This window comes from Nomia melanderi, chromosome 12 (genome assembly GCF_051020985.1).
Source record: "Nomia melanderi isolate GNS246 chromosome 12, iyNomMela1, whole genome shotgun sequence".
Lineage (NCBI taxonomy): Eukaryota > Metazoa > Arthropoda > Insecta > Hymenoptera > Halictidae > Nomia > Nomia melanderi.
Genome location: NC_135010.1, coordinates 6194657 through 6216310, shown reverse-complemented (window position 1 = coordinate 6216310; position 21654 = coordinate 6194657). Strand labels below are relative to the sequence as shown.

The 21654-nt window shown below is 32.0% G+C and overlaps 3 protein-coding genes across 8 annotated transcripts in view; 2 read left to right on the top strand and 1 right to left on the bottom strand.

The window, feature by feature from the left end:
• Positions 1 to 214: 214 nt before the first annotated feature.
• LOC116426078 (phosphotriesterase-related protein) lies at positions 215 to 6036 on the top strand. The gene is made up of 8 exons (XM_076372897.1): positions 215 to 604; positions 871 to 916; positions 1604 to 1763; positions 2182 to 2372; positions 2899 to 3057; positions 3695 to 3859; positions 5198 to 5418; positions 5796 to 6036. Exons 2-8 carry the CDS (start codon positions 886 to 888, stop codon positions 5925 to 5927), a joined length of 1059 nt encoding a protein of 352 aa, XP_076229012.1. The 5' UTR covers positions 215 to 604; positions 871 to 885; the 3' UTR covers positions 5928 to 6036.
• A 1223-nt stretch (positions 6037 to 7259) lies between these two features.
• On the top strand, positions 7260 to 13479 carry LOC116426296 (ras-related protein Rab-38-like). 2 transcript variants are annotated; one of them, XM_031975072.2, is made up of 8 exons: positions 7260 to 7278; positions 7750 to 7900; positions 9407 to 9553; positions 10868 to 10900; positions 11496 to 11592; positions 11857 to 11913; positions 12331 to 12575; positions 13002 to 13479. In XM_031975072.2, exons 3-8 carry the CDS (start codon positions 9454 to 9456, stop codon positions 13124 to 13126), a joined length of 657 nt encoding a protein of 218 aa, XP_031830932.1. In that variant the 5' UTR covers positions 7260 to 7278; positions 7750 to 7900; positions 9407 to 9453; the 3' UTR covers positions 13127 to 13479. The 2 variants fall into 2 exon arrangements, with proteins under 2 accessions (XP_031830932.1, XP_031830933.1); XM_031975073.2 differs by lacking the exons at positions 7260 to 7278; positions 7750 to 7900 and adding an exon at positions 8062 to 8340.
• A 4-nt stretch (positions 13480 to 13483) lies between these two features.
• moody (G-protein coupled receptor moody) overlaps positions 13484 to 21654 on the bottom strand; it is a 34710-nt gene continuing 26539 nt past the window's right edge. For 4 of the 5 annotated variants that reach the window (XM_031975069.2, XM_031975067.2, XM_031975066.2 and 1 more), the window contains 6 exons: positions 21094 to 21264; positions 20665 to 20792; positions 20416 to 20569; positions 19863 to 20062; positions 18857 to 19045; positions 13484 to 16233 (listed from right to left, as the gene is read on the bottom strand). In XM_031975069.2, coding sequence (XP_031830929.1) covers positions 16142 to 16233; positions 18857 to 19045; positions 19863 to 20062; positions 20416 to 20569; positions 20665 to 20792; positions 21094 to 21264 — 934 coding nt within the window. In that variant the 3' untranslated portion in view covers positions 13484 to 16141. Of the gene's footprint in view, positions 16234 to 18756; positions 19046 to 19862; positions 20063 to 20415; positions 20570 to 20664; positions 20793 to 21093; positions 21265 to 21654 lie in introns of all 5 variants that reach the window. The other variant, XR_004234881.2, reaches the window with a different exon arrangement.

Sequence of the window (21654 nt, the reverse complement as noted above, 5' to 3'; positions counted from 1 at the left end):
TTATATTTCATGTAATTATAGTTAATGGATATAATTGAAAAAACTGGTATAGTAAACGTTACAAATCGTAGTACTTTTTATTTCATTAGTTTCTTTTAATTATAAATTGTTTTAATTATGAATCTATTACTTATTCATTTTTAATTATGAATACTGTGAAATTGATTTTCTCGAAAAGATATACAAACGAATTATTTATATTTCAATTATAAAATTTTAATTACAAATACTATGAATGATTGAATATATTTAATAATATATTTTAATATTATCACCTGTTGAAATCATCGGTATTATATGTTAAAATTGGTCAACTGGATTGTCTCAAATTGAGAAAAAGTATGATTTTGTAGGGACTGTATCTTCTTTTGAAGAAAATCAAAAAATTCCAGAAGTAATAAACACTTTTCCCTGTACAGCGAGTTTTAGGGAACGTATAACGTGATCGTTAAATAATAATAAATCAAAGAATTATCTTTGTTATAAGTGTGCTACAGTTCACAGTATTGGTCGAAGAAGATACGGGGACAAATGTTTGAATAAGATTTTCGTTAATGCGATCGTTAATTTTATCCTGGTGATTAAAAGGAACATTATCTCGAAGGTCTGACAAAAACATCGTATCGCGTTCAAATAAAAGCATTGCTCTCTGCATGTTTGTTGCATAACATTAGTGAGTTATATGGTGCGGTTCGAGCAAGAAACGAAACATATGAATTTCTTCATCAGAAAAGGATTCTTCGATCGATTTTGCTTGTAGAATCATTAAGTTTCGCGCTACACCGTCGACTGTGAATTTTAAAGCGTTTTTATCTTGTTATCTTTAAGTGTCCGAGTTGCATATTGTTTTCAAAAGGAATATAATTGCAGACATTCGAAGGGAACATGGCGAACACAAATGGCCACGTACAAACTGGTGAGGATATCAAACGGAGATTTCAATTCTCCTAAAGAATATTTATTTCCAGAAATATCTCACTGTTAATATTCTTCGAAATGATTAGAGTTTCATTTGGAGAATTTTCTTATTCGATTTAGTTGTAGAATTATATAAATTGTATTGTGTAAATAATTGATAAAAACAAAGCATAACAATTCATCAATTGGAAGCAATAAAGTGAAATCATTAAATGGAAGTAGAAGGATGTTAATAGACAAATGTAATATAATAAACTGGAATCTATTTAATCCTCTATAGGTCTGTGTGAATTTGAAGAGACACACCAATATACTGAGATTTTATTAATTTATTTAATTTTTTACCGCAAAACGACGAATGAAATTAAATAATTAATCAACTTAAATTTTTATACACGCAGGCGTAAATGTTCAACGTCATTGTAACTGGAAAGTTACAAAATATATTCGTTTCAGTAAAATTATTAAGACTGTTGAATACATTGTTAATTTGTATTCATAGGTTGATATTCATTAACAAAAAAAATTCGGTCCATACAGAATTCATTTTAAGCCAAATGAAGACTACATATATTTCTCGTTTACTGAAAACCTTGTACTCAACGCGTACATTTGCATAAACTTTTACAGTCTAGCTATAATTGGCGTTTCATCTTTATTTATCGAGTGTAAATGATTTATTCAGTTCTCGAAGAAAAAAATGCAAACGAGCTTGGCAGGATTCTCACCCACGAGCACTTGGCTATGTCCTTCGATGCGTTTTACATTCCGCCTCCGTCTCAATTGAAGCGCTTTATAGATGATAAGATCGAGCTTCAAACTCTTGGCGTTTTAAGGCAATACCCGTGAGTATGGCAAATCTTATCTTCCATTGTTATGCATTTTTATTATCTTAATACGGTCGAGTGATAAGTCTGACAGTTATAGAATTGATAAGCTGGCTGCATGTGTTTATACATATTCAATTTTTTATACGTAAGAAATATATAAACTACTACTACTTATCGTATTTGTTACATTATATTATTATGTTCTATTCAATTAATTGCAAAGTAATCAATGTACAGGGTGTCTAAATGGTAACTGAATATTTTTGTTAATTTTAATTAAAGATAAACTTCTTAGGACGAAGTTGTACTATTGAAAGGGGCATTTTTGATAGTGAGAGATATTCTTTTAAGGTCACTTTCTCGAGATTTCACAGATACTAGTTCAATACTGTTGATAATAAATAATAAAGATATGTCTAATGTTTGTTTACAGTTACAGCAGCAAGTATAATTTAAATTTTAATGATGAGGCAACGATGGACGCCGTGTTGGAAGACGTAAAATTTTATCACGAATTTGGCGGCGGTACCATCGTGGAGAACAGTAATCATGGCCTGAAACGTAACATTCCATTGATGAAAAAAATTAGTAAGGAAACTGGAGTAAATCTCATTGCTGGGACAGGTGTGAGTTTTATTAATTTTATTGTCTACTGAGTGTCGCGTTTGTATACGTGAAATTGATATTTTCAATATGAAAGTTTGGATGAAAAAAAATATTTATTATTAACATAAACTACTAGAAGGGACAAAATTACCTATTCCTTATTTTTTATTTTTGCAATTATTAAAGAAATAACATATGTTTCTCTGAAAAATTATTAAAGAAATTGATTTAGCAATACGCAAACTGAATTGTAAATTAAGTAAAGTCTCAAAGTATGCACTCTTGGAGTTTCTATAGAGCAATTTCAAAAAGTTAATTTAGCTGTTCAATAGTTTTAGTGTTAATATTAACAAGTACGAAAAGAAAATACACACAGATACTTATTTAAAAAATGCAAGGCGATTTGAATGAATGAATAAATCAATTTCCAACGAAGTGCAATTGACTTGTTCTACGGAGGTGCAATTTCACTATTTGTCTGCCTACTATTTACTTATTCCACTTTCTAATTTCTCGAGCGCCTATTATTTTCGTTAATCACCAGGTTATTACGTTGCTGCTACCCAAAGTGAAAGCGATCTTGCTCTATCCAAAGAAAAAATGTACAATGTAATGCTGAAAGAAATGACCGTCGGGTGCGTTGAATGTCCCGACGTAAAAACAGGATTCATCGGAGAAGTTGGAAGCACTTGGCCAATCGAAGGTGTGTATTTACATTTATAAATAACTTACTGTGAGATACACTTCATATTACTTTCAGAAAATAAATGTAATTATTATTTCTGTTAACAGTATCAACGAAGATAGTCATTTATAACTGATCAATTCCAAGCTAATATTTTATTGTCTGTAGAGAACTTTAATTATCGAATATTATTGCAATTGTTCGGATCCATTCTCATCCTTAACAATTTGATTTTTCTTCTCATCTATTTACACCTTACTTGCGTTTATATTATGTCTTCCGAAAAGTTCTGACCGTTTTTGAATTCAAAGGAAATAATACATTTTTAATACATTTATTAATATTTACTGAACAATATAATTTCCATCGTTACTAATGACCTCTTCCCAGCGTGATGGTAATTCGTGAATTCCATTTCTGTAGAATGACTGATCAGAATTTTCCGATAAACTTAATAGTAGAATATATCAGACAGAATAACGAAATCGACGCATCTCGTAGCAGTGTGTTTGAAAAAGTATTTAAAAAATGTAGTGACTAACAACTCATGTAGTCCAATACACCGCTGTGTATGAGGTCGTTAAAAACATCCTCTGTTGTAAGATTAAATATTGAAAATGTATAACGATTGCCTTGATGTATTTATCCCGAATAGATTTCGAGAAACGAGCGATACAATCAACTGGAGAACTCCAGGCACAATTGAAGTGTCCTGTCAGCTTCCATCCTGGACGAAATGCCGAGGCACCCTTAGAAATAATGAGACTCTACCAAGAAGCTGGCGGAGACAGTGGAAAAGCTATTCTTTCCCATCTGGATCGTACGTTTAAATTATTATTTCATGACATTTTGTATTTTATTACGTTCATTTTTAACATTTGAAACTACCAAATGGGTGAAATTGATCCATTCTTGCATTCTTTTTTTCATAATTATTAACCCTCCGTCGGCAATATTCAAATCTGAATGATTTGCCCCTATCACTTTTAATTAAATTATCTTTTCATGAGTAACTACGGTTAGATTAACTTTTATATGATGTTTAAAAGCTGTGCAGTATATGAAGATTACAATTGCTTCAGTTACTGAAACAATTCAATGATATCTCGGCGTAGGTCATCGCAATACAACTATAAGATAAACAATGAAGCACAGTAGAACATAAATAAAGTGAGAATACGTATGTAGATTCATTACGAATGTTGAATCTCTGTAAGAGAATTCAATTGTTCATTGAACATTAATTGCCTTCGGTATCAGAATGATGTATTACGAATGAAACATTCAGAACTCTCAATGAAGTTCACTCGACACATATCTAAATTACATTGACGTTGAAATCATATTTTCTCCCATTTTCTGATTTTCTTATAACTTTATGAAACGTGATACCTGAATTTTTTATCTTGCAAATTTTCATCGTTTTATCAATGCGTTTTTATTTCAATGATACTGTACGTTATCTTTTGTCGTGAATCTCGAAGCACTGATCACAGTTATGACAGTTTCCGTCACGTGTTTCCATGAGACAGTTCGTGTTCACCATCAAGATAAAATTTTTGATAAAAGAACAATGAATGAGTACGAACTTACGTTGGATAAGTTATAATGAATTAGTACTTGTATCTTCAATATTTCATCTACGATAGGAGATTGATAATGACCGATTTCTACACACTATACATTGAGTGATTGCTACTTAGCAAATGAACTGCATATAAATATAAATCATACTCAATGAACATCTGAAATTTTTAATAAATTCGTAATCTGCCAGTAACAAATTTTTTTTAGTAATTTCCGATGAATCAGATGATCAATTATTTTCATTTTATATTAATTAATTCAAAGCTAACATTATATATTTATAACGGCTGCAATCGTATATTTTGCACAAAGAAAATGAAATTAATCCTATATATATTGTTATTTAAAGTTTTAAACTGCGGCATTATATTTAGGAATACAATGATTCGTTTTTGTTTCATTTTTTCAATATATTGTTTAGAAGGTTTGTTGGATCGAATAAAATAGCGCACGTGTTAATATCGATTATTACAGATCTGCGAAAGCTTTTACAAAAGATTGATATCATCCAAATTTGTATTTAAATCAAAATTTTATATATTTTTTAATGAATATTTTTGTATGTTAATAGGAACCTTGACCGATGAACAGAAGCTTTTGGAGTTTGCCGACGAGACGAAATGTTATTGCCAATTCGATCTGTTCGGAAACGAATGTTCTTTTTATCAGTTGATGCCAGTGGTGGACATGTTGTCGGACGCGCAACGAATCGATCGCGTGAAACTTCTTCAGGACGATCAGAAATTACATCGTGTACTTTTGAGCCACGATATTCATACCAAGCATAGATTAGTAAGTATTGAAAAATTAACTTACTTTTCTTGTATATGAAATGGGTATTATAATTAACGAAGAAACAGGAATATAATTTTAAATAAATGCTTTTTATTCTTTATTTTAGACTTTAATATATTTAACTTTGTTATATCTGTGTAGTTATTATGTTTAACATCGCATATATTTTTGTTCTAAATGTTCTGAGTTTTATTAATACTTGTTTTAACTAGGAATTAACACATGCTTATATTTAAATAATTTTGGAGTTTGAATCAGATCAATTCTAGTTCAAAGTAGTTTGTATTAGATTTAGGAGTTACTTATGAACTTAGATATTTATTTCCTCTTATATTAATTCGATGTTACACCTTCCTTTCCTTTTTCCAAAATAGATGAAGTTCGGTGGACACGGATTCTCTCATATCTTGAACAACGTCTTACCGAAAATGTTGCTGAAGGGTTTCACTCAAGACGAAATCGACACGTTAACGATTCAAAACCCGAAAACTTGGTTAACCTGCTAAACAAATTTTTTAGCGAAGACTGTATTTTTTATGTATATCCATATTACCTTTAATTTCTTCTTCTAAAATAAACTTTGAATATAATATAAATACCATACAATCCTTCCGAATCGAAATAAAAAAATTATCTTTTCTTTATCAGTATCTTAAAACAAACGTGATTGGGCAACAAGTTTATATTATAACGCATGAATAAATATTATAAATAAGTAAACTAAAGGACAATAGAAACTATGCGAGTAAAATATTCAATGCATAGTTCGATGAAGCTTGATTCGACGAAATAAGATTTTTCTTAAAATTTAGATAACTCCTTACCTTATAATAACGAAAAAACATTGCAATGTATTAGGTTTGACTTGCTTTACTTAGACACAAAGTTTCATGAATTTTTGAATTTTCAGGTTCAATAATTTCCCTTGTCAGTGAAAATAGAAAAAAAAGGGAAGATAAAAATTGAGATCTGATTAATCGGGTAATATAGGAGTTGATATAAAGTTAAGTTAATCGCCCAGCAGGACTTCTACGGTAAAACGCTCGAAAATGGAATCTAGTTTAAAAAGAAATAAGTCATTGTTTATAAATTCTTCTTTTCATTTATTTTATAAGGTGCGAATAAAGAAAATGATAATCGTGTTAATCACGAATGTTAGATGTTTACGACAAAATTATTCGTATGAAATATCGATGATGTATTAGTTACATTAAAATGTCGATATTTACACACAGATTCATTGTAAAAAGGTAATGAGCTATTAAATGTAGAGTGTATACGTACCTGAAAACTTTAATTTGAAGAAAAATTTGTACTTCTCCAAAACATGGAAAGTGTTGCATGAAATTTTAAGCACTTTTCGAATTTTCCAAGGATAAACAAAATTTGTAGGGCATTGTTTCTTACATATTCAGCTACCTCAAGCAGCACAAATTTTTCGGTTTAGGTACAATTTTTAAAATGGACTGTGCGACGAATCGTTAAGGATTAAATGAACGAAAGAAAACGCAGAATTTTTAATTAAATTTTCGAACCGGTCATTTGACGGTTAGTGTTAACGCGATAATCTCGCGTGCTGGTGCTACGGTACCAGCGTGAAATGTCGAAACGATAAACTCGACCGAATAACATCGAGCGTTGTTGGCAACCTTGGCATTATACCGCTGAGGAACAATATAGAAGCGATATCGTTGGAATGAATAACTTCTCGGGCACACTTGCGCTTGTCGGTAGCTGATTAATCCCCGGCTAAACCGACCGGCACCACGCTACAATAAACTCTCATGAAATATACATTCATACGCTACCGTGCACAAGTATTTGGACGTTTGGTGTGATGTTATTGAAAACTTCATTGTAATGGAATATTATTATACATAATTCATTTCATTTAACACGTCTTTTACTGTTAGTGTTATCTGTTACGTTGACTGCACAGAAAATATTGTGCATCCATTATGTATTACCACTAGAACCACGGTGCAAATTGACCTGTTCAAATTTTCTAGAGGAACTCTAAGAGTGCGGCTATTGAGATTTCAATTTAGTTATGGTTTAGTTTGCCTATTGACAGATTATATTTTTAATCATAGTAATTTTTTGTTATTCATTATTTGGTAGGTCTAGTTAAACCAAAGAAAACTAGTAAAAGTTCTAGTTAAATCAAAGGCAATTATTAAAAGTTTTATTTAAATCAAAGAAAACTAGTAAAGCCGCAGAAATTTCAAGAACAGCTTACTAATTGCCGCACATAACACACAGGAAAGTAGAAAAAGCTGTTGAGTCGATATCCGAAATCGATATTTACGAGATCTCTGGTGTTTACAGTGGCTGTCGGATGATAGCACTACGACGACGATAGTTGAAACGGGGGAGCTGAGGAGGTAGAAAGACGACCCTTGAGGTCGAGCTCCTTGTCCCCCTCGGTTACTTGCAATTAGTCTGTCACCCAACGAGGAACGCGGTGCTCGCGTCCGGGGTACGTACTCTCAAATAAAACGTGGACCATTATGCGAATTCTATTGAGAACAATTTCCGTGGAAAAGAATCACTTACAAAAATACAGATTGTACACGAGTTACAAGTGATAAAACTTCTCTTATCACTTCGAGGACTTCACCTCAGTCTCGATAAGTGTTTTAATATTTCTGCGATCACAGAAGTCATGAGTTTCATATAATCTTGAGATACTGCGGTTTCAAGTTTTCACTTTCTACGCTTATCGTTCTGTTTACTATTGAAAAATAGTTGAATGTTATCTGGAGCAGTTTTACCGCGGGTACCGTCGCTTGGGAGTATATCATTTGCAACATTCACTGTTTAAGGATAGAAAGATTGTAGAAGATACTTTAATATATTATTCTTGTGACTGACAGTTTACCGGTTTCATTTGGTTGTTGACTTTATTTTTGTGTAACTGTGAGTATCGTTACCGTTTTTGTGAGAAGCTGTTTGGTGGTTAATTAGTTTTTAATGGTATACTCATTTACGAAGATAATTGTTTTCTGTTTATAACTTAGATACTTGTTAGAGTTTATTTGTCATTTCGATTTTCGATTTCATTATTCTGTCATCAACAATGTTCATTATTATTGAGCTAATCGAAAAATCTTCGCTTATCTGTTTATTACGAGTTTATTAAAGTAAGCTTATCAAAGATTACAAACAAGTTTCAGTTCATCAAGTTAAGCGTTATTGAAATGTACATGACTCCTTTTGTTTGACAACACTTTGCCATCTGTCAGTGTATTGGAAATAAATCAAACGGGCCCTCCAATCAACGCAATAATTAAAATACAAGTTGATAATACACAAAGCGATTATTATTTCCAATAAAATAAAAGTTTTTCTATAAATTCAAGCTCAGACGTCAATATAGTGAACGTGTAAACACATTCCACAACGTGTCATCATTCAATCATTAGTCACTTAATACTTGTATTAGAAGTTCCTACAATATTCCAACTGCTAATTAACACTAATCGTACCGGGAACGGATCAAATGATTGAATTTAAAATTCTTTGTTTATTTGTTCATTAAATTTTACATGAACTCATATATTGCCAAATTAATCAGTTCTTTAATTTTTGTCTTTCGTTTTCTTTCTGTTTCCACTAAAAAAATTTACCATGTAACTTGTTCACCTCTATTTTGTAGCTAGTTACTTGTCTAACTCTTTTTAATGAACCTACAACAAAAATAGGCCAGTATTCGGCCATTTTCGTCAATATTCAATATTCACTCATCGTAACTTCTCCTTGTAAGTTCTACTTTCCTCACTTCTGTACATCCTTCCATTAAATGTTTTAGCGACCCCAAATCCCTCTTACAGATTAGACACTTCCTATTCTCAATCCTCATTCCAGTAAATACGTATTCCTTTCTTCGAAGTTCCCGCATCTGAGTCTTGCTATTAAACTCTAGCTATCCCCTATCCCCATGTCACTTAAATAATATGGCAGCGTTAAAAATATTTAATTATAGATTCCAATTAACTGGACCGTGAGAAGAGGAGAACAACGAAGTCGGAAATGAACGGTCGGAAACCAAGGAGAGATTCGGATGTCCTGTCGAAGTTCAGTCACAAGGAGTTCCTCTTCAAGTTCCTCGTAATCGGCGACTATGGCGTCGGTGCGTCGCCGCTGTTTTATACCCTCATATTCGAAAATTCGCCACCGACTGCGTGCTACGCCGCTTCTGTTAGTATGCACACCTTCAATTCCGATTTCTCCGTTTTCGAATAACGATTTCCTGTGATTACGATAAGCGTTCGATGTTTCCGGGCGTAAGCCGTGTCCATTGGGGATGATTTCCCGATATTTCGCTAGCATTACTGTATTCAGTGACTCCTCAAACCCCTGATGACACCGGCTGCAATGTTAAAGGTTTCTTTACATATTTAAAACAGTTAATTTTATTCTTGAGTATTTATAAGTATTTACTAGTATTTGTGTGTTTCAACGACGAAGATCAATCCTAATGCAAAGTGGCACCTTCGTTAAAATATACATTATAAAACAACCTATATTTTTCAGTTCTTATCAAAACCAACAAGTCATTATTGTCATATTTCTTTTTTTACGTGCCCAACAATTCGGCTAGCATTACTGCATCAGTGAGCCCTCAAACTCCTGATGATGCCAGCTGTAATGCTAAAGAAATCATTCCTAATGGACACAGTGTTAGGATTTTAAAACAAGAACCAAGGTTTTAGAACAAAAATCATTATTTAATGATAATAATATATATACATGAATAACTATGTTTCTAACTGTACTATAATGTATATATATATATATAGAGAGAGAGAGAGAGAGTTAGGGACATGGTTATTATCATTAAATAATAATTCTTGCTCTCCTATGTCGAACGTGACTCGACATCAGTTTTATTCACAGGTGTGATTCTTCGTTAAGATATTTTTAAAATAGATTATATTATCATGTTATTTTCAATATTATTAGTAAGAAGAATCGTTTACACTGCTTTCCACAAACTAACTATTTTTTTAAATGCATTTCAAATAAAATATCGTAATAATAAAGAGTTATCGAGGAAAAAATGCAAAAGAAATTCGGAATGCAGAGGGTTAAAACCCTAACAATGGTAATGGGCCCAAAAACGTATAAAAGTAAAACCCTAATACACAGATTATATCCGGAAACTTTGAACACTTATCATAGTATTCCTGGTCGTGGAAACTTCAAAGAAATCTTGCCTGTAATTCCCACGAGAAACACTTTTATTCCGGGATTATTCTATGAAATGAGATTGATAGGACGCTTCGTGATGATTACTAGAAAAGACTCGCTTCTGTAATGAGATTTGAGGAGTTAACAACTTAAGCACCACTTTTTTTTTCGTAGACGAACGCGGTTGGTGATCGAACTTTAATGTTATGTGAAAGAAGAATGATATTGATAATTCTTTTGTGAATTCTTCTAGGGAAAACCGCGCTAGTCAGGAGGTACACGGAAGGTAATGAGAATTGCAATTGTTGTTATTATTATATGTCAAGATGTAAGCTATTTTAAAGTAAAGTTTGATATGAGAAAAGAAATACTTTATAGATCTTCCCGAAAGTCTTTGTTTTATTATGTTTTACTTATATTTATTCTTTCGTAACCTTTTATTTTTTACACGATCTTAATTAGTTGAATTAATTGAAGTTTTATTATGGAATAAATTTAAATATAATTAATTGTTAAGTTCGAATTTAATGGTCGTTTATAAAAATATTGTTCTAATCGATGTATGAATTGTTTAAAAATAATTGAAGGGTTGTGTTGTTAAAAGACTAAATACAAAAGGTCATTTAGAAATATTAATCGTTTTACCATATGTATTATTCCATACTGCACCTGCACTGAACATAAATAATTGTCGCCATATTTTTGTTCTTGACCTAATTTTCTTAATCCTCATTCAATTGATACTTCTAAAAGAATAGTAAACCGCGTGTGATAATTTAAATATCAATAAAGAATTTTTCACATATTTTTTATTTCGTTCAATACGCCATTTTGAATGAATTGTTTTTAAGATCTTTGCTAATATTAGACTATTCTTATAGGAAAGTTTACATCAAACTACAAAATTACCATAGGAGCCGATTTCGCAATAAAATCTCTTGATTGGGATCCACGTACCAAAATAAATTTACAACTATGGTAAATATATTCTGTTTTTTCCACATTTCCCTTATGTAAATTTTCTTTATACAACGTAAATTGCATATATGAAATTCTTATATTAACATTTATTTTCAGTCAAATCAAATATTAACCAATAATATTTACAATTTATTTATTAGGTGTCTAAATTTTATAGAAACAATTTCCTGTTACTTAAAATTATTTAAAATAAAAATCAACATTTTCAATTTTCAAACATGTCATAATTATTGTTTCGTAAAAATTAATCTCAATTTCCAGGGATGTTGCCGGCCACGAAAGATTCGGATATATGACCAGAGTTTATTACAAATACGCGTAAGTGATTTTTAACACTAAATTTACGGACGTATATCGTACTGTTTATTCTATTGTTCTTAGAAAAATTAATTCATTATACTTTGGAAATCGAAACTTTAATTCTTTGGGGGACGAACGTCGACATTTTGGCGACAGATGTCATATTTGCAATACGATATTTTCAGTACGTTGCAATACATATCATTTAGCTTCATCTGCTGACGGTTTTTTTATATTTAAAAGAATCTTTGTCCGCAAAGAGTTAAAAAGAGACAATTAAAATACACATTTGTGTTACTGTATCAGTCGAAATTGACGTGAACATTTACCAAATAATGTTTATAAAATTTAATATTCGTCAAATTGGTTTGTTATATATACTTCCTTATATATATACTTATATATACTTCCATATTATTACTGTATTTTATACAGAGTGGCAGCAGCGTTAGTATTCGACATATCACGGATAGCGACGTTCCAGTCGATTAAAAAATGGTTGTCCGATTTAAGGGAGAAAGTTACGCTACCGGATGGCACAAATATACCGGTGGTTTTGTTGGCGAATAAATGCGACATTCCTTGTCCTGCTGTACCGGTCGAGCAGATCGCGAAATTTTGCAAAGAGAATAATATAGGCGCTTGGTACGTGACGTCAGCCAAAGAGAATACAAATATTGGTAAGTAGAGCAATAGCAGACCTATAATACTTGTGTTGCAATGTAAAATAACATGAACCAGAAATTTTAAAAAAGAAAGTGGAAAATTAAAAAGTTTTAGTACATATTTTCTTGCACTCGGGAGGCGACTCTCAGTCCTCATCTAATTCAAGGAAAATTATGAACTTAAAATTTATGTACGATTTTTCTGTATGTTGCAACTTTATTGGAAAATGATGAATTTTTATAATGGGTGTTGTCCAGTGCAAAGAGTTAATATTAATGTTTTAATATTTTCTTATTCAAATCAAAATGAACTTACCCTGGAAATTCAATTTTTACAGAAGAACTTAGGAAAAGGAAAAAGAGCAATGTAATCCTCTTATCGAAAAGTATTTTATACTAATATTATTTGTTTTACAAAGATTTCTTTTTTGTTCTGTATAGATGTGGCGATGCGTTATTTAGTGGAAAACGTTTTAAAGACAAGAATCGACGGAGGTATACGTGATTCCGTCAGATTACGAGACAGGCCTCCGATTCGAGAGAAAAACGTGTGTTGCAAATCGTAATCGAAATCAGTCGTGTGAAACCCTCTGTGTCATCGCATTCATTACAAACAGTCCTTTTTATATGAACTTTTATTCGCGAATTATAGTACCTACGAGCATTCGTATAAAATATTTTCTACGCATGTGATATGTATTTTATACTAATTAAAAAGATAACGAGGCTCTGAATCGAAAACATTTGTCTTTTGTACTTATTTATTAATTAATTAATAACTATAGTAATAGTTGAATTATAGGTTTCGGATTTTTCGTGGTACATAATTATATAAAATAGAAGTTCCTGTTTGTAAGGATTTTGGAAAAGAAAGGTAAAACATAAATAATAGAAAAAGTATTTAATTTGTACCTCTTCGATAAAATTTTACATAATTCTCGGTTTTGGTTTATCCAAAAGGAATAAATATAATTTTCTAACATAAAATCATGAATGTTTATAAAGTATGTATATATATATATATTTTTTATTTTTACATTATATTTATAGAAATTAATGAGTGCTTTTATGTACAAATATATTTGTGTGCAACCTTTGGTAAAAGTTCGACACTTGCGTCTCGTAGATAAAATATGGCGTTCGTTGTGCTTCTATTAACATTTCGCTTACGCAAAGAATAACTTATTTTACTCTCTATCTTACAAAACTATAGCTATTTTTATATAATTAATAGATACGCGAACAGCACTGCTGTTTTTACGTTTTATTTTCATTCATTTCTTTTTTGATTTTCACAATGACTTCGATGACTTACACAATACACCAAGTGAGTCTAATAGTCCGTTACAAAATTCGTTAATTGAAATTTTATTTAAAAGAACAAATTTTCAAGAAATCAAGGTATTCGAGATTTTTGAAATAGGAGAACCCTTATTTGTATAAATATCACTGAGCAATTACAAAACAAGTGTTTCAAAACTTATTATAAATTATGATAAATCTTTGTAAATTTTACTAAATCATATAAAAGAATTTTTATACAATAATTCCAATATTTTGAGAGTTAAAATATTTTTGTTCTTAATATCAACACTAATGTACCTCGAAGGAAAAGTTCCAACATTGATTATAAGATTATTAAGATACACAGAGAATCTTTAAGTGCAGTCGAAAATGACGTGTAAATATTGAAAACGCTGCCAAGATAGAACTTCTGTAAAATAAAAATCTGTATCACAGAAAGTGAACGTTCGTTGATTCGAGATTATCAGGACTTGTTACTAAATAATACTGTGTTTTACAACATTCCTTTAAACTCACCCTGAGTACACAATCTTTGAAACTGGGTGTGGAGGGTTCTTTGCAATCGAACCATTTTATATTCTTAAAACAAAGCAAAGTGTAAATACCAAGAAATAAGACAATCTATTTATCTTCTGAAAAAAGTAATTAGTTCAAAAGTCTATGGAATCCCTAAGTTAAAAGAATGTAATTTAAAGTTTACAAAATATTATTTACATTTCCAAGTATAAAATGAAGTTTTCTTTATATACTTAAAACAATTAATTTTATTCTTGAATATTTACTTCTTCTTCGCGTGTTTCAAAGATCAAGATCGATCCTGATGCAAGTGACACCCCGTTTAAAATATATATTATTTACAGTCTATATTTTTCGTTTCTTATCGAAACCGACATTATTGTCATCTTCCATTTCTCACGTTTTCCTTGCTCAATCTCGCGGAATATTTTTCTTTTTATATGCTCAACAATAGACTGCGAATCTTCTGCATGTAAAGTACATCTAAACCAGCGTGTCACAACAATAAAACAGGAAACTCTAGAGGCGTCTAACGTTTCCATTGTGTTTAGAACACAACGAAGTCCATTGCAAAAAAAATAAATTACTACTTAATTCTAATTGTTATAAATTAGTTGGTAAGAATGTGGAATTGCTTAAACATTCGCAGTCTATTTCTTACATTGTATATAAGATGTTTCACAATGCATGGGACATTTCTGTAGAATCAATTCTGTAAATTGTTTGCAAAACTCTATCACTTTGCTGGTCCCTTTCAAAATATTACATAATCTAATTCTACTAGTTTCATAATGCCTTTCAGGTAAAGTATACTTGTAATACATATTATTAACTACGTGTGATGTAAGAAGTTCTCATTTATATTTCTTATAAAAATATCTTCTTATGAAACATTAGGTGTACAGTAATACTTAGGTAATATTTACACTGCCACTCAAAAATATTCGATTACACCTTTGATGTAAATTTGGTTGTTCTAGTGAATTAATATTTTTTTTATTTATTTACTTCTCTTTTTTCTTTGTATCGTTAATATTATAGCTGATCAAATATTTTCAGCTGCGTAGGCCAATTCCAAGTGAGATGACTAGATCTCATTTAAATTGTCAAATATCTATACTTTCAATTGCTTTTAATGCTATACTGAATTTTGCATAGAGAAGAATTTAACTATTCATCTTATATTTAATTCCTTTCATAAATATATATACAGAGTAAATCGTTCAATCATGCCATCAAAATTTATTTCTTAGGTAAAAAATGTTCCAGACAGAAGTTGTGTGGCAAGAGTTGAAATTATAGTAGACAAAACACGGTTGGTTTGATTGATACTGAATAACTTTCATTTAGAACATTTTCTTTATGTAATAAACGGTTTATAAGTAAATTCAGATGGCACAGTTTAACGACTTACCTTGTATATATTTTTCTTAGGTATCAACCCTTTACAGTCAAATTTCACCATAATAATGACTTCGAGCTGTCATATGTAAAATCAATAGCTGCGAATGAGTAATTTAATTATTCAAATAATGAAAGACTGATATATACGTGATTCTACTTTTTCTAATATTTAAGATTTCGATACATAATTAAATTTCTATGAAAAGAGTTTTTAAAAGTTTGAAAAATTTCGCAGAGAGTTAATGACACTTATGATGAAATAGTTCTGTTAAAGAAAATTGGTCATTTATTTTCGGTTTACCCTAAATACGTTTATATTACTTTTTCTTCTTTTTACGCGCAGTTCAGTCCTAAATTCACGAGTCCTCTTCGAAATGAGGATTCCTCACAGGATTCATTGCAATGGAGACAGTGGACACCATCGTCTTGCTAAAGTCCTTCGAGTAGTCTGTAATGAAAATTGGCCGGTTCGTAATCAATTCGAGAATATTGGCTCTCCTTCGAACGCTTCAAAGGAAATTGGTACATATATGTATATACCCTATGTGTAAAGCGACAAGCAGGAAATAATTAAAAATGAAAATTAACGAAGCAGATTGCGTGCGTGGTTAGCTAGATGCTGAAGCCTTCGGGTGATTCTTTCGTTGTGCAAAAAACGCAATTGTTAATTGAAATTTAGTTGAATGGAAACTTTATTGATTGAAAAAGTATTATCGTTCTCGTGAGAAACGAGCTGTGTTCCTGTAGTTAGTGTACTTTTTGTTTCTTATTTTTGAATTCTTATTGTATACAGTAAATTTGATAAAATAAATCTGCTAGTTAGGCGAATGTAGAAGATGTTATTGGATTACGTTTTAAACACACATGCAGCATCTGGAGAAAAACATATTTGAAATCAATTCAACCTTTCGTTATTTAGTTTAATCAGGTGGAGATTAATTGTAAATTGATTAGACGATTAATTTTGTTAGAGCTATATCGTGCAGTCTCATTGAACACTTTATTTTCAGAGATGGGCAACATTGCAATCGTATAGATACACGCGAGAGATTAATAAGTAAAACATTTATCGTCTAACTTCTTTACCTTTATTTTATAGCCACTTACTTGACTGGTTAAGACAATTAGTGTTAACACTGACACATCAAGCAATTATAGTGACTTATTTTCAACTTTCTATGAAAATTAGAACAATACGTTTCTTTAGATACGAAGGGTCTCCTAGTCTTGTATCTGTACAAATACACAAATTTCATAGAAAATCTTTCGTATAATAGAAGCGTCTTCGTAAATACTTGAAAAACAAAGGTTCCGAAGTGGGTCAGATTGTTACATATTAGTATAATAATGTAATATAATAGTGTTAAATGGTTTGTCCATCTTTGGTTACCAGAGACTGTGTACTGTCCACGGACCATATCCTTTTACGCCCCCATCGAACTAAGAAAGTCGGAGAATGAGTATAATGAGAAGAAGTGAAACAGATAGTTCTCCGAGCATCGAAAATCAATCAATTTCATTAATTTCGATCTTACTTTCTCAAACGCAGTGCCAGTGAATTCTTGAGATTGTCGTGATTAAAATAAGTCCAAACACCATATAAATGGGACTAGTTTTATCAACTTAACACTAGAACTACCGGAAATCATTCCTGATTTCATTTTTTGCAGTTCTTCAACAGATAACAGATGCTTCTCTGAAAAAATACTAGAGAAACTGATTTAGCAATACACAAACTGAATTGCGAACCAACTGCCTCAATAATTGCACTTTTGAGGTTTCTACAGAATAATTTCAAGAGACAATTTAACTGTTCCCTAGTTCTAGTGTTAATGTAATTAACAAAATCGAAGATTCATTTCCTTAAAATAAATACGGCTAGTCCGATTTACGTCGTGTTTGAACTTATTTTAACCACAATCTCAATAATTCACTGGCACTACGTTTGAGGAAGTAAGATTGAAATTAATGAAATGGATATATTTCCTTTATTGCATCTTTATATTTAACGCGCGTGGCATCATTTTGAAGTCCCGCGTTTGGTCTCTCGATGCTAGGACTGTGTCTGTCCTACTTCTGCAAGCCAAGTGTGGAGAAAATTCTAGCCAAACTTGTGCAGGCTTTGGGATTTTCCCCTGACGTGAAACAGCACCCTAGCAGGCAGTCGAGGGCAAGAAAATTGTTCACCCCCACGCTGCTGTTAGTGGCAAGGCGTCGAAGGGAACAGCCAATCCAAGACGTTCCCAAAAAATAAATTTACACGCTACCTTCAGCGAAGCAACCGAGAAGAAAACTAGATCAAATCACGACAGCGTCCGAACAACACAAATTGTAAGACTTCTACGTATTAAAGTTCTTGTTAAACATTCAAGCACGCAGGTTCACCTGGTGATACCTATCTCTCAGCATTCCACCATCAAATCATTCCATTGCTATTAACCCCTCACCTTATAATAACGTGTGAGAATCGTGGTGAAGATTTTAAATAGAATTTAACAAACATAAATATTACTCAATTACATTTAATTATAATTAGATGTTATTCTTCTGTTATCAATGATTATATTGTAGAGTGGGCGTAGACATAGAATATGCATATTCTAATTATAATTAGATAATAACTATAATTTTTCTCTTTTTTCAATAATCATTAGTGATGAAGTTGTTGTGTCGATCACAGTTGGAAAATAGATCAAGGGGTTAATTTCGCGTTGCAAGTGGGCATCCCACGAATGGAACGTTCAATTCGCGATCGCGATCCGTTGCCCACGCCGTAACAATACTGATTCTTCGACTTTGCCACACTGTGCTGTCTCCTTGTCGCACTTGCCCCTTCAGTTCGATGGGGACGTGAAGAGATATCGTTTGTAGACAGTATTTAGCGGTGTGAGTACACGTGCCTAACGAATGGGACCGGAAGTGGGCGAAATTGCGTTTCATAGAAAGCAGCGAATTTGTGCCCTTGACTTACGAAGTAAGTGTGGAGCGAAGTGTGGAGCGAAGTGTGGTCGCTTAGCTCGCGTTCGGTCAGAGCTTGGTGAGCGTTACCACTCGACGTTGCTCGAAGTTACCTTGGCCATAGTCCTGTTGGTGCTGGTGGCCGGGTGCGCTGCTCCCGTAAGGCGTCAGGCCCGCCCTTATCCGCGAACAACCGATCACCCCTGCGTAAGCTTGCCTGTACTGCTTGTTCATGATCACGTAAATTATTGGATTCACGCAGGACGCGAAGTACAGTAGCAGGTAGCCCAGCACGTGGAACCCTGAGGAAAAAACTTTAACTGTTCAGTAACTGCGCAAACGTGTTCTGTCGTGTCTTGGGAATTTTATTATTAATTTTACTCGTAATTTTATTATTTGTCAAAGAATTGAACAGTCGTGTTTTTCTTGGGATTTGTGTTGTATAGTATACTTTCGGTATTTGTATGCTGTTAGAATGAATTAATTAATAGGCGTATTAATTACGTAGTATATAAAGTGGAGACACTTAACACTAGAACTACCAGATGGGTCTCTTCTTTCATAATTATGGGAGAGGCACACTCTATTTTCTCAGAAATTATTCAAGAAATTGATTTAGATAAGTACAGACTAGAATATAAGGAAATCGAAAACTCGGTAAGTGTATTTTTGTAAGTTTTATAAGAAAATGTAGAAAAATCAATTTTACTGGTCGGTAGTTCTAGTGTTAAAGTCTCTAATTTGCACATCTGTTTTTATTGGTAATTGCTATAGGCAGTAATTGCTATTACTATTTTTGTATAATAGAATTTACTTATTCTCTAGAATAGAATTACATTACGTTCTATAAGAGTAGATTATACGAATGCATTAATTTTTAATAATGAAAACATAATAATAAAAATGATCAAAATCTAAAAAACAATTTACACCATAGTTAAAGTTTTGGTATTTAAAATGTTTTGTAGAAATTTTTATTTTGAAAACTTAAACCAATGCAAAGGTATCATCGCAATGGCAATTTGGAATAGCTAAGAGATTATTAACGAAAATACAGAAATGAGTATTGATTACTCAGTTTCTAGGATTAATTCGATTTTTTTTTAGTAGATACATTACCTGGGTATTTAACCTCCGCGTCGGCTACTTTGACGATTGTAATTGGAAGGTAACAAGCTACGAAACTGAGGAAAATGGCGAGTACCATCTTCGTGATCCGCCATTCGCTTCGCTTCTGTTTGATTTCTCTGGTATCCCTTCCAGGTGTGTGAGGTGATTTTATCGCTGGTGTCGTGTGTTTCCGCATCCTCGACTCGGATCTAGGAATCATGAGAAAATGGTTGCTTACATCGATAAAAATGTTTGCAAGGGAATTTTATTCCAATATAAGAAACCGTTAAATTTGCTTATTTTTATTATTTCCTTATCTCACGATTTATTTCTCAATTGTACTTGACAAAACAACTTTATCGTTAATATCTTAGTAGGAAAAGATATGAATTTTAGTCTACATCCATAACAAATGTTAAAGATTGACAATAGACAGGTGATATTTAATTTACGTTAAAACTAAATAAATAACATTTAGGCTTCAATTGAACATTTTCATCGCAAGTCTGACATGTTATTACAATTATTTAGTATTAGTTAATAAGTAAACATAATTATTTACCTGTGCACAACCCAGAATATTTTTGTGTAACATCCAACGATCACCACGCATGGTATTACGAAACCCATTACGAAAAGGAATGTCTTCGATGTGCGACCTCTTTCGTCCTTAACGATCGAGCAGGTTTCGAGGTTTGAATCGTAGTCGAATCTTCCTGCAAGACGAAGGAAAGCGGAAATATTAAAAATATTTGTGCAATAATCGATTTCATGTTTGAACAAGATTGAACGAAAATACACTCGGCCTTACCCCAAATTCCTAAGAGAGTGGGTACTTGCATTCCGTAAGAGAAGATCCAACAAAACACGATCATGAAAGCGATCCAGTACTTTTTGTACACTTTGCTGTACAAGCCGTGGTGAGCTATCATGATGTACCTGAAGAGAGTGTCTCAATTAAATGAAATTGCAAGTGAAAGTTCTATAGCACTATATTTTAATATTTTTCCAACAGTAGAGTAACAGATCTTAGATTCTTGAAAATCTGTAGATCTACTGAAAATATGAATTAAATGTGCGTTTGTTCTGTGAACTACAAATATTTTTAGAGCAAATTAGATGTTAAGTGAAACTTAGATCGTTATCAAACATTTTATACAATTCAAAAGAGTTATTTACGTATATCAGATTTTTATTAAGCATTTTATACAATTCAAAAGAGTTATTTACATATATATACCTATTGATGGTTATGACTGCGACAGAGAGGAGGCTAACGCCAACGTTTCCATATCTCAGAAAAGGCACAAGGACACACAGAAACCGCACTTCCGCCCAGCTAGCGTTGACGAACCGAATTGAATCGAATGGCAATACCAGTAGACAGAACACAAAGTCTGCCACACATAAACTGCAATAATCCAAAGAAAATTATTTAATTTTCTACGTTATGGATTCTTTTAAAATATGTATCAGTAGAATACTAAAGTGTAAATATTATTACGAGTACCGAGGATTTAATAGGGTTGACATGTAATCCCTATGAAGATTGTAACGCTACATCTTTCCCGATTTCTTCGGATATTCATTATAGTATTAGAGTAAAACTATTTATTTTCAAAATCGTTTCGAATATTTGATACTTATAAGGTATCAATAACTACAAAATAAGTTCTAGATATATATACAGGGTGTCCCAAAAGATGTTACCACAATTTGATGGTTTATCAAATGTTTAAATATCATACATTCATATATTTATAATGGACTACATTAACGTATTTTTAAAGTGTGGCAACAT